At 32.7% G+C, this 17103-nt stretch overlaps 1 protein-coding gene across 1 annotated transcript in view; it reads left to right on the forward strand.

The window, feature by feature from the left end:
* LOC101719058 (disintegrin and metalloproteinase domain-containing protein 32) overlaps positions 1 to 17103 on the forward strand; it is a 147220-nt gene that overhangs the window by 43301 nt on the left and 86816 nt on the right. Inside the window, exons 8-12 of the mRNA XM_087217354.1 lie at positions 2898 to 2962; positions 3565 to 3636; positions 3834 to 4000; positions 9765 to 9846; positions 16742 to 16878. Of these exons, the coding sequence (XP_087073480.1) occupies positions 2898 to 2962; positions 3565 to 3636; positions 3834 to 4000; positions 9765 to 9846; positions 16742 to 16878 (523 nt within the window). The remainder of the gene's footprint in view (positions 1 to 2897; positions 2963 to 3564; positions 3637 to 3833; positions 4001 to 9764; positions 9847 to 16741; positions 16879 to 17103) is intronic.

The following is a 17103-nucleotide window of genomic DNA, read 5'->3' on the forward strand; positions in this document are numbered from 1 at the left end:
TGCAAATATATGCATAATAAACCGACAGTGGTTTCCACCCTTACACCAGTCAGATTGGTAAAACTTGTAAAATACCAAGTCTTGACCAAAAAGTGGAACAAGAGAAGTTACCTTTTGTACTCATGGGTGTTCATATTGATGAAAAATTGTAAAAATACTGTATTATTCTTTAGCAAAGTACACGATAATGCATACCTTATGGCCCTGAAATCCTAGGGTATAGAAACATGTACTGAGTGCAGTAAGTGAAGATACTGGATGCAAGAAATGCCTATTCTAAGCTGAATTGAGCCCACCAAAGCTCCTACATTGAAATTGTAACACCCAGTGCTCAGAATGGGACTACATTTGAACACAGAGCCAAGAAATAATCAAATTAAAATTAGGTCATTGGGATAGGCCCTAATATAACTAGTGTCTTTATCTATAAAAAAGATTAGGGCATACACTCACCAACAAGAAAGACCCTGTGAGAAGGCAGGGAAAAGATGGTCAGCTACAAGCGATAGCGATGCCTCAGAAGAAACATCTCTGATGACACTGGTCTCAAACTTCTCACTTCAGAATTCTGAAAAAAATAAATTTCTGTTTTTAAGCCACTATGTTATACAGTGCTTTGTAATCATGGCCCTAGTAAACTAATACACGACCCCACAAGAAATGCCAAAGGTAGTCCTTCCTTCCAAAATAGAATCACCTACAATATTTACCCAAACTGTTTTAACTCTGCCTTTGTCTCCAGCTCTCCTTTTACACTGCCTAGGTGAGCCAGGAGAGAGAGCTTAGTGTCTTCTAAAGGCATTTGTGAACTTGTGTCCAGCCTCAGACATGTGTGTCCCCTGATAGATTTTCCAGCACATGTGAGAGATTTTCATTGCCTTCATTTCTCCACACATAGCCTTCCCCAGCTCTCCTTCTCAGGCTTCTTATCATATCTCCTGCTTGTCACTTGTGTTATCTCCTGCTTTGCTGCAGGTATAATTTTACTTTGAAATACTTCTCACAGACACTAACTAGGAGTCTCACTCCATCCATGTAAGTTCTAAGATGGAGCACATCCTTTAGGAAGCCAGTGAACGGCAGAAAACACTCAAGTCTCCATCTCTGACACCAGCCAGCCACACCAGGGACATGAGTGCCATCATGGATGCCACTGAGCTGGCTGTGTGGGGTAGGATGAGGTCCACGCACCACAGCAACTTTTTTCCTAAGGCAATGGAGAGTTTTCTTTTTTTGACAGTATTTTCTTCTGGGAAGTGCGAATGAGTTGGTCGACCTGTTTCTTATCTCAGACTGGGCAGATGTTCACAAGCAGGTGTCCCAAGAGCAAGCGTGGCAGTGTGGAGGGTGACTCGGCCTCCAGATTGGTACAGCAGCACTTGCACCATGTTTATTGACTCAAGCAAGTTACTTGGCCTCAGCCCAGATTAGGACCCAGGGGAAACAGACTCACTTCTTGGTGAGAGGTTCTGCAAGGTCATGTGCAAAGGACATGGATACCGGAAAGAATAAAAACAAAAACTGTAACCACTATTTCAACCTTCAATTCCTACATAATTTGTAAACAAAAGTGTCATGTATTTTTGATATTCACATGAAATACGTGATTAAAAATGGTAGGTGTTTTGTTCTTAGTTAACATTGAAAACTGTAGATCTATGGAATGATATAAAATGAGTTGATAATCCACATTACTGCTAGCATCTATGACATAAAACTTTGTACATTAACAGTCATCAACTGATGAGCACACACCATAGCATGTCCTGTAAATTCTTTTTTTTTCAAATTTCTAAATATGGAGATTTATTGAAACCCTCTCTGAAGTGTGCTTTTAAAAAGTTCATTAAGTTTATTGGTACATTTTAGAGATACAATGTGATGACATTCATCATTGGAAATTTTTACCTTCACATAATCTCTCTTGATTCTTACTTTTTCCCCATTCCCCTGCCCTCCCTTCAACCCCTCCGCTCCTCCCTATTTACAAAGACTGTTGCCATTTTTTTCCTTTTCTCATATTTATTCCATTCTCTTATTTCCTTCCCCCTACTGTAAATTCTTAATAAAGAGCTCACAATAACTCTTTTGGGAAGATAGCTAGTAGAATAGCTGGGTCAAATAGAATTTCTAGCTTTAATTTTTTGAGAAATCTCCATACTGATATCTGTAATCATGCTAGTTTACATCTCCACTGACAATAGATAAGGGTTTCCTTTTCCCCTTCAGCCTCACCAGCATTTGTTACTATTTGATTTATTAATGATAGCCATTCTTTATGTAGTAAGAAGGAATTTCAGTGTTATTTTAATTTGTATTTCTGTAGTGACCAGAGAAATATTTTTGCATTTATTTATTGACAATTTGTACTTGTTCAGTGATCCATGCATAGCCATGTTTGTAGCACAACTCATAATATCTAAATCATGGAAGTGGCTTTATATCTATCAACACATGAATGGATAAAGAAAATGTGATATTTATACACAATGGGAGTACTGTTCTGCCACAAAAAGGGAGAAACTTGAGTCATTTGTAGGAAAATGGATGCACCTTGAAACCATAATATTGAGTGAAATTAATCAGACATACAATATTAAATATCACATGATTTCTCTTAGAAACCCAAAATATACATAAATTATAGAGCAAAATAAAAGATAATAAGAAACAGGGAGATGGATCTTTTGCAAAAGGGAAAGGGATCAAGAGGTGGGGGGGGGGGAAGAAAAGGGGACTAGAAAAAGAATTAAGATTTGTTATGTGCATGTACCAGGTCCCCATGATGAGTGTAATTAGTATATATTTAAAAAAAACTAAATTTAAAATGAGTGCAGAATAAACAAATTATAAGAAATTTCAAGTTTTACATCTTCTTTTTTTTTTTTTATAGGAAGAATCACATGCTCCAGACCTGTTCCCTCTTTATCTAGAAATGCATATTGTGGTGGACAAAGCTTTGGTATGTCTTCTTTCTCACTGCTTTTAAATAGTTTGTGTAAATGTGTAATTATCCATAGTGAGAGGACAGTGGGAAGATTTCATTCTTCTTGCTGGCCTATCGTAGCATAATGTACACATGTGCAAAGTGAAAAGCCAAGTAACCCAAATCGGTCTAATTTTATCTATATGTAAGTGGTTCATTTTCTCTTCATTGCAGGGTAATATTCCACGGAATGAATGTACTACTTTTTAAACCATTTAATCACTTAAAGAATGTTCATTTTTGGCCACTGTGGCCAAAAATACATGTTAGGGATGTTCTTGTGCCCTTATTGTGCATCAGCTTCTATTTCTTTGCGATAAATGTCCATATGTGTGAAAGATGTGTCATGTAGTAAGTCCAATATTTGTTTTATAAGAAGCTGCCAAACTATTTTCCAAAGGGACTGTATCATTTTACATTACTATTAAGAATACAAATGATCCACCTCATATTTCTTTTTATTTGCTAATGTTTAATTTTGAACCATTCAATCCCAAATCAGCCAGTAGATAAAGAGTAACTTTCAAAATGTTATATGATAAACTGTATTTAAATGTAAAATTAAATCTGTTTTTCAGTATGATTACTTGGGCTCTGATAACATGACCATAACAAACAAAGTCATTGAAATGATAAACCTTGTAAACTCAGTAAGTATTTTCCTTTTCACATCAGATTTTTTTAGTTTTGAAATTATCATTTTTATTTTCTTGACCTGGTGTTTCTGAATAATTAATTCATTCATATAAATTGAGTGTAAATTTATAATAATACGGAAATAATTTCTAGGTTATTATAAAGTGACATAATGATTGATTTCCCATCTATTTATTTTTTCTGTTTCTAGCTGTTTACACAACTTAAAGTGATTGTTGTGTTGTCATCATTGGAGATGTGGTCAGATAAAAATAAGATTTCTACAGTTGGTGAGGCACATGAATTATTGCAAAAGTTTTTAGAATGGAAAAAGTCTTATCTTACCCTAAGGTCTCATGATGTTGCATACTTATTCATGTAAGAATAATGTTTCAGTATTTCTAGAAAGAAAACATAGATCTCTGATAATGATGTAGATTAATTTAGGGAAATGTTATTCATGGCTATGAGTCACACTTTATTTATTATGCTATTTATTGAAGTCTTGTGGTCTCTTTTTTATTGTCAGGCAATAAAAAATTACCAACATTGACTATTAAGCTTGTCAAACGTTTATAAATGAAGACATTTAGATTTCAGGAGGTTAAGCTACCTCAGGGCGGTTGCATGTGATGGTGCATCCAGAGTTTGAACTCAGTTTCTAATTTCAGAGCCGAGACACTAAATGACTAAATAAAGATGGGCTTTTTCTTGTTGACTTTATATTTTGATTATAAATATAATAAAAAATTTGATAACTTTACTTACAAGTATTTTATCCTAAATTTTTTCTGCATTACTTTTAAATGTTAGTTTTAGGATGACAAGTTATCATTCTATATTTCTAAGCATGTTCATATTAGATTTGTTAGTGATAATCAACAAAGATTTTTATATTTATATGTACTTATGTATTTATCTTTGTATGTATCTATGTATGTTAAAGGTGGCATGTTGATATTTCCCTTTGCATGTGAGAGATTAATTTTTCCTTTACTTATCAGACAGCACTAAATGTTGCTACTCTTCATTTTTGCCAGTCTGATGGATTTAAATTAATGTCATTAACATTTTAATTTCCTTTTTCTGATGACTAGTGGATTTGAGCATCTTTTCATGTGGTTTCGATCATTTGCATCTGTTCTTCTGTAATTGCCTTTTTATGGCATTTGACTATTTGCTTTTACTTTGTAAGAATGTACTGAATCTTTAGATTTTGTTTATCCTCATTGCAAATTATTTTCCTACACCTGTAGATTTTTTTCTTTTGCTCCATGAAAACTTTTGCACTTTATATGTCTACATTTCTTAGTTTTCTTTCTTACTTCTGAATTTTATGTATGGTGAAAGGGTCTCTCCTTGTTCTATATTTTAGTTTACTAGCTTTTAATGATTAATATTATTCATCTTTATAAGTTTTATTATAGGCATAAATTCAATTATTTCTATATAATATAAAAAAAACTGGTGCAATTTTCTTTTCTGACATGTGGATAGCCACTTTTTCCACCAATTTTATAAGCACTTCTGTGAAATGTTTGCCTGGTCTCATAAGCAACCTGTCAGGGTTATTAAAGGGATTAAAGTGAATGTATATGTCAGTTTAGATGAACTGAAGTATTTACAATGCTGAGTATTCTATGTGTGCTTATTATGTTGCATTCCAATGAATAATTATGATAAATTCCTCCATTTTTAAAAAGCATTCTCAAAATCTCTTGGGAAATCTACATAGTTTTCTGCAGAGATCATATACATAATTTTGATATTTCTAGATTGCTGAGTTTTTGTGCTTATGTGAAAATGTTTTCTATGTTCTAATATATTTTTAAAAATATATAAACATGCAACTAATTTTCATAACTACTAAATTCCATTTTTCAATTAATAGACTTTATATATCAGAGCAGTTTTAGTTTGCAGGTGAATAAACAGAAGGTAGGAAGAGTTTCCATGCACTGTCTCTTCCCAACCCCTGCAGTTTCACCTATTGTTAACATTGGTATTGTAGTTTTGCTACAATATTGACATATGGTTGTAAACTAAATAAAGTCTATAGTTTACACTAGAATCTTCTCTTTGTATTGTATAAATACATGTTTTAAAATTACGGTGTTATATGTTGAGATTTTCTTATTTTGCATGCATAAGCATATTATTTGAAAATTATGATGTGTTATTTCTTTGTATCTACTACTTATGCTATTGATTGCCTTACTCCTTTTGCTGAAGATACCAAAATTATAGTGGATATAGATTGTGATTGCCAATATCTTTTTGTCTTTCTTGATCCAAAAAAAAAAAATTCTGTATTTAATTAGGGACAGTATATGTGATAAAGCTGGTATAGAAGCTATTAATCAAATCCAGGTGTTTTTTCCCTTCTACTTTTTATGTTGTAAAAGATTTTTAGAATCATTAATAAATGTTACATTTTATCAAATGATTTTTTTTGTCATCAGTGTAGTATTTATTTTAGGGTCTGTCAATTATTTTCAACTCATATCCACTTCATGTGACACTGATGTAGTTTTGCTTTTAATGGAGCAAATTACATTGGTTGTTTTAACAAAGCTTGCATTTCTGGAATAAACACAACTAAACTATGATATCATGTCATCTCTCAATTGCCAGACACAGTTTGCTAATATTTTTTTAAGAATTTTTATCTTCTGCATTTGAGATTTTTAAAAGATTTGCCTTTCTCTTTTAGAATAAAAATCCTTTTATTCTATTCACACTTGAAAAAATTGTTATAATGCCTCCATTTAAAAAGATTTTTTTAATGTTTCTAGAATGACGCTAAACTATTTTCATGGGATCATCTTATTTTTGTATGATAACCTACTTACATATTACTTTTTATGGTAAAATAAAATTGGAAAAAATTAAAGCTGACCTATAAGCATTTTAAGGGCCTACTATAGTGACATATATAAATTAAGTCTAAAATATGTAACCAAGAATAGACTATTAACATTATATTTATGTAAATTAAATGTTCCTAAATTTTCCATTTGTCTTTCACTTTAAAGGTTATTTGCCCCCAATTATATAATTCAAGTGTTATAAGGTTTAGCTTAAAGCACTTTGCAGTAATTTATTTGAAAGATCTCTCCTCTATAAATGCATAATGTAATGAGGAAAGAGATCTTTCTTTTTAAATAAAAACATTATTGGGTTAATACCCAGTATTAATAATGTTTGACATGGAGTAGTTACCAAAATTTGTTGGTATGTTGTTGAACATACATGTGCCTAGAAATGTACATTTTGTATTCTGTGGGATGATGATCTAATTCAATATAGGATATGCTTTATGGAGTAAGTTTGTTGCCAGATTTCAAATAGGGAGTTAAGTGGTGGTTTCACAATCCAAAGACTTTTAGTTAAAAACCATGTAGTTTAATACGCTGCACTTATTTTTTATATTTTTCAATGCATTTAATTATCTTTTTATAATTCTTTGTACTAACTCAACATGTTGCAACCAATTTACATGGAAATAAATTGAAATATAACTAAAAAAATTTAAAAAATAAAAAGTTTTTTGTGTGTAAATGTAGAGTGTGACTCTGCTGTAATGAAAGATAAACTTGGGTCATTTGTAGGAAAATGGGTGCACTTTGAAGCTATAATGTTAAATAAGATACATCAGACAACACAAGCTTAAATACAACATGTTTTCTTTTATATGAGAAACCCAAAGTATAAACAAAGAGCAAAATAAAAAGTAGATAATAGGAAGTAAGGAGACAGCTTTTGCAAAAGGGAAGGGAACCAAGGGATGGAGGGAGAAGAAAGGACAGGGATGAAGAAAGTGTTTAGATGTGTTATGAACATGTGCCACTTCCCTATGAGGAATATAATCATTATGTCCTGCAAGCATGTACCAATAAAATGAAAACTAAATTACATTTAAAGTAAAATAATTTTTATTAGTGCATGTTTAGAATGCATAATAAATGCATTTATCATGGAGGATTTTACATATACATATGATGTCTTGATACTTTTTTACATTCTCATCCCCCTTCCCTTCTCTTCTCAACTCCAGATCCCCTTTCTGTCTCCACAAGGTCTGTTTCCTATCATCTATCTGTTATTTTAATCTTTAAATTATTTATAATTTGGGTTTCTCATGTAAGAGAAACTGTATGATACTTAACCTTCTGTGTCTGATTTACTTCACTTAGCATTATTTACTCAAGATGCATCCATTTTCCTACAAATGACTCAAATCTGTCCTTCTTCATGGCTGAGTAATAATCCATACGTATGAATTCTCTGTATTCATTCGAGTGTTGATGGGCATATAGGCCACCTCCATGTTTAAGCTATTATGATTTAGATTGCTATAATCATGGGCATGTGTGGCTCTCTAATATGATGTCTTTAAGTCTTTTGGGAAGATATATAGAAGAGGTATAGCTAGGTGAAATGGAATATTTTTTGTTTTTTGAGTCATCTCCATTGATTTCCATCATGGTTGTAACGGTTTACATTCCCACCAACAATTTATCTCTACAAATTTGAGAGCATTTAATATTTTGAGTTCTTGATGATAGCCATTTTTTCTGGAGTAAGGTGGAATCTCAGTATTATATGAATTTGCATTTCTCTAATGATCAAAAAGGTTGGACTTTTTGAAACCAACTTCATCATGATGTATGATCTTTTAATGATTTGTTACAGCCTGTTGGCCAGTATCTTGTTGAGGATTTTTGTCTTTGTTTCTGAAACAATTCTGTCCTTTTATTAAACGTTGACCTTCTTTCATTTTCTAGCTAAGTACTTGTCTATATTTATTATTTATGGTTTTTGATTTTTTCATAACCATAATTTCTTAATTAAAAGTCAATTTAGACTAATTTTACCTGTTTTGAACTGACTGATTTTTGGAGTTTGGATGCAAAAATTGGATTAACCATAATAACAATATCTAATTATTAGCCCATATATTGTCTTCTTTTAAGTTTTGTATTTGTAATGACAAATCCATGTACTCCCTACTTCCAAAAAATGTCTTTGAGACAAACCAATGCTTACCATGTAGTTCCCATTCTGCCCTTTCTTCTTCACAATCCTCAACTTGAAACTATACTTCAAAGCTACTGTCATGAAAATCATGAAATCAACCAATAACAAATACTGTCAGGGCTGTGGGAAAAAAGGAACTCTTCTCCACTGTTGGTGGGAGTGTAGACTGGTGCAACCACTGTGGAAATCAGTATGGAGATACCTCAAAAAATTAGGATTAGAGGTCCCATTTGACCCAGCTATTCCCCTGCTGGGTGTCTTTCCAAAGGAATTAAAAGAATCATATCTACTGGAAATAATTGTTATATTGAATAGCTATGTCCAGCATCCCTTTCCCATCTTTTAAAATAAGTTACTATTTTATTGCATTTATAATAATTATATTTTAAATTAAATACCTTCAAGAGCTTTTATCTTCATTATGTAATATGATATTATATATTTTTGGATTCAGCTTTTTTGAGATATATTTTTACTAGTGCATATTAAATATTCAGTTTTAATGCAGCATTTTCTTACATGTATATAACATATATGAGATACTTATATTTTTCCAGCTTATGTTTGGTTGTTTTAGTGTAGAAAAATAGTATTTATTTCAGTTTTATTAAATAATAACAAAATATCATTTGTTTTGAAAATCAAATGGGGTAATTGGTGTAAAGCTTTGACTAGTGTTGAGTATATGAGTATTTATATAGGTTCTTAAAGCTACATAATAATATTTATCTGTGAAATAATAAAGTCATTCCCATGAGAAACTTGAATTTTTCTACATGCAGGTGGCACGTTCCTGTCCATGCATTAAAACTTTATTGGTGTCTTTCAAGAGCATTTTTTTAATCAAAATGATGGAGCAAAGGCTTTGGTAACCTTAACAAAATGTACTGAGAACAGTAAAGCCATCAAAGACTTAGATCTATTGAATATGCTTAAAAATCAAAAGTATTAGTCCACTTTAGTTAAGAATGTTTTCTTGAAACAATTAAGGATTAGCATTAGATTAGCATTTTATGAACCAAAGACTTAAATTAGCAGGAATTCTCACATTTAGATGGTTTGTTAAAATTAATTCTAAATGTATATTTATTTGTTTATTTAGTTATAGAGATTATCCAGATTATGTGGGAGCAACATTTCCTGGAAAAATGTGTGTTACCCATTATTCTGCAGGAGTTACAGTGGTATGTAATTATTTAATCTCTTTTTAAAGAAATTAACACATTCAAAAATTACCCAAGTTGTTAGCATGTATTTTATGCTGTTTGGACTTAGAAATTGCATTTGTTTTCCATTACCATTTAAATTTTGAAGTATGTGAAAGGAATAATATTTTATAGAAGTGTCAAGTGCAGTCAGCTATATTTGGAAGTTAAAATGGGAGAAAAAAATCATCAATATATATGCATTCCTTGAAATATAGAATAGTGTATCATGAAAAATTATTTATAAGAAAATTTCTATAAATAAAATGGTGTTTTGCTCTTAGGCATAAAGCTATCAAAGTACTGTTACAGGTGAAAAAGCTGAAGACTACAAATAAAGAAAAATTTATAATATTCAAACTTCTCAATCAGAGTAATTAAAACTTTTTATGATGCCATTATTTACATCTGTGTTTTTTATTAGTACATATTAACATTGTATGATGATGAAATTTGTTTTGAGGTTTATTTTGGAAGTTGTTACATGCATTTAACATATTTGAATCAACTGTATTTTAAATATTTACAATACTTATAAATGTTATATATAAAGTTAATGCTAAAATTAGTGGATTATTGAAGGTTGTGAAAATCCTTGATCCATTTTCCACCAAAATAATACTTTTGAAATAGTAACTGAAAGCACTATATAATTTTGAAATTACACAGCAATTTATATTAACCATGTCAAATTTATTATGTACATATAGGAACATATAAGAAACTTTATATAATCTGTCATTTTACCATTCAGTATTATGATTTGCATGTTCTACTTCATGTCCTTCTATTTATGGTGCTGTCGCTGTCTTGGTCTCTTTTAGAAAACAGGAATTTTGCAACACAGATTTTTATTTCCGATACTCAAACTTTATTATAATTTTCATTATCAAGATATATGAATTCTTTAATTTAGACTAAATGAATTTTGTACTTTGTCTATATGTTGATGAAAAAGTTAAATTAATAAGTACTATTTTATAGTATTATGAATATATAAAGATTCTATATGGAATAAAGAAATAAATATTTCTTATTGCAATAATGCTCTGATGCTCAAAGGAGAGCATCACAGATATCAGGATCTAATGGAACATTTAAATTTTTTCTTTTACTTCTTATGGACAGAATCAACAGCCACAAAAATATTAAACCTCATTTTTCTTTTCTTGGAATTATTTACTGTTTTTTTCTAGGATAATTGTAAAGTTTTTTGTTTTTAACCACTGTGTATGCTTGAATAACACTGAGTTGTCTTATTAATAAAAAGATTTTTGTTTTGCTTCCACAGTTGACTGATAATATGGATAGAAATAGAATCTTATTTCTAACATTTTTCTACCTTAGCATTTTGATTGAGATATTGTAATTTTGTCAAATTTTTATAAAATGAAAGGATACCAAGGAAATTGAGGTGTGTATAAAGAAATTTGAACTGCTGAAGGAGGAGCAAAAGGAGTAAAGAAGTTAGGAACAGTGACGTGTGGTAGGAGCAATTACTTGGATGTGCTTCTTTTTATGTAGATTGTTGGAATTGAGGAGCTAGGGGGTGATTAAAAAAAACAGGTGATCAGGGTGTGATATGCAATATCAGAGATGATGGAGGACTTATGATTATTGTTCAAAGGTTAGTTGGCCTGGCCTAGAGTGTGGACTTAGAAATGAGTGGCTGAAGGGGAAGGGGAAGTGGGGGTGGTAGTGGAAAGAAGGGAAAGAAAAAATATAAGAAAAGAAGGAAAAATGGAAACAAAGTTTTTTGTAAATAAGGAGGGGTGGAAGGAAGGGAAAGGGAACGGGGAAAAAAAAGAACCAAGATATATCATGTACAGCTACAAATTCCTAATGATGAAAGTGATTGTAATATATATCTAAAATGTACCAATAAACTTAATAAAGAAAAGAAATGAGTGACTGAGACTAGGTTTAGAATAAAGCCATAGGAAGAGACACAAAGAGAGAGACTTTCACGAATTAGTTATGGTTATAGTTTTACAAAGCCATGATAAGTTTGTAGAATAATAAAATGGAGGGATGTTTTATAGTTAATATTAAAATTGATAAGGCTTTAGTAATTACTACAGTGAAAGATACACAGATAGAGAAATAGGCCAATGGAGCAGAACAGAGTTCAGAAACAGAAAATTGTATAGGCATGTGGTACTTTTTTGTTTATTTGTTTTGCAGTGATGACTTTGTAGTCTCTTTGACAAAATTTTCGTGTGACCTGGACCTATACAAAATGTGTTACCTAGGTAGACAATAGATCTACATGTTAAAGTCAAATAAAGACGTTCCGAATGCTAAAAAACCAACACAGCCTCATGTCTTTTTAAAGGTAGGGAAAGGTTTCTTAAAATGAACACAAAAATCGCTAATCATATGAAAAAAATTGGCTAAAATTGGACCACATTAAACTTAGGAAATTCTGTTTATGAAAAAATATGAAGAAAGTGAAGAGATAAACAATAGAGTGATAAAAACATTTGCAATGCATGGCTGACAATGACTCATATATCAAATGCATGAAGCACTCCTACAAAGCAATAAAATAGAAGACTATCATAATAGAAAAATGGACAAGATATTTAAAGAAATGTTTCACAAACTGGGGTATCCAGTTTTCAGGAAAAAGGATAACTTGTTAAGTGAAATAAATCAGACACTTAAACTTATTTCTCTTATCCAAGAAACTCAAAAATAAATAAATTATAGTAGAACAAAATAAAAGATAACAGGAAAAGTGAGAGAGATCTTTTTGCAAAATGGAAAAGAGATGGAAGGAGGAGGAAAGGGAGGGGAAAGAGATTAAAAAAAAGAATGCCGATAGATCACGTATGTGTACCAACTCCCCATGATGACTGTAATCACTATGTACTGCAAATGTGTACTAATAAAAAATTAAATGGAAGTTAAATCTTAATGAAATAGTTTCTCAGAACCCACCAGAAATGATACTAGAAAGGTAACACTGTGTTACCTGTGGAAGTGGAAACTGCTATAATTACTTTAGAAAAACCAGTAGTATCTACTAAAAGTAAATGTGGACATTTCCTGAGATCCAACAATTTCCTTTGTAAGTTCAGAAATAGGTAGATATGTGTATTAAAAGAATATTCATGGGAACATTGTTTCTAACAGGATGAAATTAGGAACACCTAAAATGTCCATCAAGAGTAATAGATATGTAAAGTGTGCTATCTTTAGGTAATGCAATAGTTTACCAGTAATAAAACTGTGTGAAGTACTGCTCCACACAAACATGCAAATGAGTCTCAGAATCATAATGGTTAGTGGAAGAAACCGTCCCACACCCCCCCCCACCCCGCACCAGTATTTAACATACATTTAATATAATTTAAAAGATAAGTAAACCACTACAATAATAGTTTCTGGTAAAGAGAACAGAGAAGGGTAATGATTGCCACAGGGATGAGGGTATGTGTGCATATGTGTCAGTTTGTAAAGTTCTTGGCATGAAGTGTAAAGGAGAAAAGTGTTTAATATAATAAAGAGTGAAACATTATTTGGAAAGGTTCACCTGATAGTTGTAGCTTTAGTACAAAGGCTAAAATGGTCATGAAAATTCTAACCTAATTTAATGGGACTGAGAGTATGCTCCCTTTTGAGATCATTCTGCCCCCAGGTACTGGTACCTAAATATTGTATATTGAATTCAGTGTCCGCAAAACAGAAAATAAAAACTCCATCCATAGTTTCTTTGATTTTATAGTGAAAGGCACCACTCTTGTCATCTCTTCCTCCTCTGTTTTCAGATTTATGCCTACTGGATAGGGAGGATATGACACTGAGTTCTGGCTGCTGTTTTAGGATAAGTTTTAAATCATTATTGACATCATCCCCACCTCTCAAGAAACTGTCTTTAAGCTGGTGCCACAAGTGAGACCATTATATCGCTCTGTTAAGCCAGGTGCTCCTGGATTATAAGACATGTGATTAGTAAATCCTGTGTGGATAATGAACCTACCTCTTTGAAAATTATATCACACAATGTGACCTTAGTCTGTACTGCTTTTGTGTGGTGATGTAGAAAACAGTCTGTGGTTCTAAGAATGTGGTGCTGATAGAAACGATGCAGGCTGCCAAGGAAAATCCATGCCCAGAGCATGTGTGGACCAATCATTGCTCTTTCAGTAAATGAATGATCTGGTGTAATAAACTTATATCCAGCACTACTTGCTGATCCAATGTAGTGCCATAGTGGGGGCTCATCACTGCCCTTTTTTAATGTCAGGTAGGATGCTTATTTGTGTACAAAGCCATGTAAAGCCTTCATCTCTGCAGGCATAGGACATTTGTATACACAAGCCTTTTGAGTAAGCACTGAGGTGTCTGGAAAGAACAAATATGACTGAAATGCAGGCAGTAGATCTTGATGACCTGATTTTTGAATCTCTTCTACAGTGAGTATCATGTAAAAGAATATGAGTATTTTCAGTCTGTCTTCGTTCTCAGAAGTCCAGCTCCATATCGTTCCCCTAGACTTCCTTGTTACCAAGAAATTGTCCTGAGTTGGTGGTCAGTCAGCCAGTTCTTTTTGACTGTCCATGAATCATTACCTCAGGCTATCTCTGCTTTTAAGTAACATGAACAACAGAGGTATTGCTTGAACTTATGTCTGCTTGCTCTTTTGTTTTTCTTTTCGATATGGGAGTCTCACTGTATTACCCAGTCTGGCCTCAAGTTCGCAGTGCTTTTATCCCAGCCTTCCAAGTAACTGGCATGCTCAGCTTCCACTTGCTCAGTTGAGTAAGGCTCAAATACCCACTTCCTGCTGCCCCACATATAGACTGACCCATGCTTTTTCCTTTTCTTAACTATGAGTTTTTATTCAGTGCATAAAGAGGAATTAAGTTGTGGGAGAAACAGCAAAGGTATATGATTCCCTGGGAGTTTGAGACTCCTACGTGTGCAGTTCATCTGTTGTTTCTAAACCTTTCTATAGAATACTGCTGTGAGCATCCATCTTTACGTTTTGTGGAAGAGCTAACATCTACCCCAGGGTGAGATATTCTGCTTAAAGTCACACAGTGTCTCATGGTTAAGTTTTTAACCTTTACTGGGCTAAGTGTCAAGTCAGGAGTTTTGTGGAATAACTGGCACATTAATGGAGCAGTTTGTCCAAACATGTTATATGTTGACTCTAATATGCAATAAGGCTACCAAGCCTATACTTCCCGTTTTGATACAGTGGCCTATACAAAGTACATACAGTGGTGCCTAACTTCAGAAGGGATGTCTTGATATGTCCCAGATCACTGCACCCCTAGGAACTTGACTACTCTGGTAGGTTACTGAAATGCTATATTCATCTCCTACTCTCTAGCGTGCATGTAATTTATTAAAACATTTGTGATGCTTGCTACTTCCTGTGCAGTAGGTCTAAAAAATACTATTACCATCTCTTTGGGACCAACACGATATGTGGGCTATAAAGACAAATTTTCTCAGGATTATATTATCATGGAGAGAAGAAAAGGAGAGTTGGTATAGCTATAAGGCAAGATATAGCAATGTTATATACTTACTGATCCCTTATGACTACTTCTTTGTTGAAGGCAAGCTACTTTTGATTGTTTTTGCATATGATGAATAAAAAAGGGGGAGATTCCTAAGCCAATTACTGCATACCCATTGCTGGAGGCTATGTTGATTTACCCAACTCAAGTTACCATATCGGGAATCTTCAATTTGGTTGCCATCACTACAAAATTAAGTTTGCAGTAATTTTTAATCATTCTTCATCTTTCATTTAGCTTTTACACCAGACAAACAAGCATGTTAAATGATGTTGGTATATGTATTGTTAATCCTAGAGTTTCAAACTTTAATAGTGGCAGTAGGCTATGCAGTTCCCCAGGGATACCATATTATTTTTGATTCAGCATTTTGGGAGCAGTGCCTGGGCCTTTCCATGGCCTTCTCATAATAACTTTTGCTCCATTCGTTAGGAGCCCAATATGGGGATTTTGCTAGTACTTACATTCTAGTCATAATTCTGGAATTTGGATAATAATAGTAGGTGGATCTGCAATTCTTTTGGATTTACTGTTAAGATGATCTTGAAACAAGATCCTGTAGGCCATGTGGACTCCATAGGCTTGCATTTTTGCAAATTGACTGCAAAATATTTATTATCACTGTGGATGTGTTAGCAATTAAAGGCCTGATCTTCCTGAAAACTTAGTCTCCACTTTATCCTGTCCCTTATCCAATACCCACTTTGGTGGTAATTTGAAAAGTCATGATGTCATTAGTGAATTACCAGTGTTATATTTCTCCTTGGGAAAAAATTATGTATGTACTGCTTCAATGTGTGATCAGCATAATCCAAGAATGCCATCAAGGGAGTCTGTTTTCAGTGGTTCTGGTAGCCGTCACTGTGTCATGGGTGGTCCTAGCAGGAAGCAGACAATATACTTGTATCAGATAATTGGTTATGTGATCATTTCATGAGCTGGGAGGAGATCCTATAGACTATGCTGAATGAATATCAGAGCTATTTAAAAAATTGGGTGAATTGAAGATTATGGTCCATATAGCCATTAGTTTATGGTTTGATAAAAATTTCTTCATCAAGTTAGCCCTTTTGCTCTTTTATATAGTTACAGATATACCTAAAAATCTTCTCAGGTATTGAATTTTAAATTAATGATAAAGCCTGACACTGACTCAATAGTTTTATATCTCAATAGAATGTTTTATGTAGAACTTCAGCTTCTTGCTTGCTTAAGTAACCATATCTCTCTATCCTTAGGAAGATGATTAAAAAATATATTCAGAATGAAAAAAGTGTTATTTTTACTAATATTCAATGAAATGACTTTCTTTTGAATTTCCCTTGATGTTATTATAGTATGCCAAGGGCATAACTTTGGAAGCATTTTCAGTTATTTTCGCTCAGATGCTGGGACTCAGTCTGGGTATAGCATATGATGATCCAACAAAATGTCAGTGTTCAGAAACTATCTGTATAATGAATCCGGAAGCTATGTAAGTTTTTTAAATGATTTATCTATTGTTCATATTTATTTTTCTTTCAATATAGTAGGTATAAATGAATCAAGTTAACTACTAAATATAAACACGTAAGTTTTAAAAAATTAATTTTATTGGTACATTTTTGTGACACCATCATTCTTTTTTTTTTTGGTACCAGGGATCAAATTCATTACCTTGCACTTGCAAGGCAGCCAGCAGCACCACTGAGCCAAATCC

The sequence above is a fragment of the Heterocephalus glaber genome, unplaced genomic scaffold (assembly GCF_053883595.1).
Source record: "Heterocephalus glaber isolate CG9 unplaced genomic scaffold, H.glaber_assembly_v1.0 deba00001461, whole genome shotgun sequence".
Taxonomy (NCBI): domain Eukaryota; kingdom Metazoa; phylum Chordata; class Mammalia; order Rodentia; family Bathyergidae; genus Heterocephalus; species Heterocephalus glaber.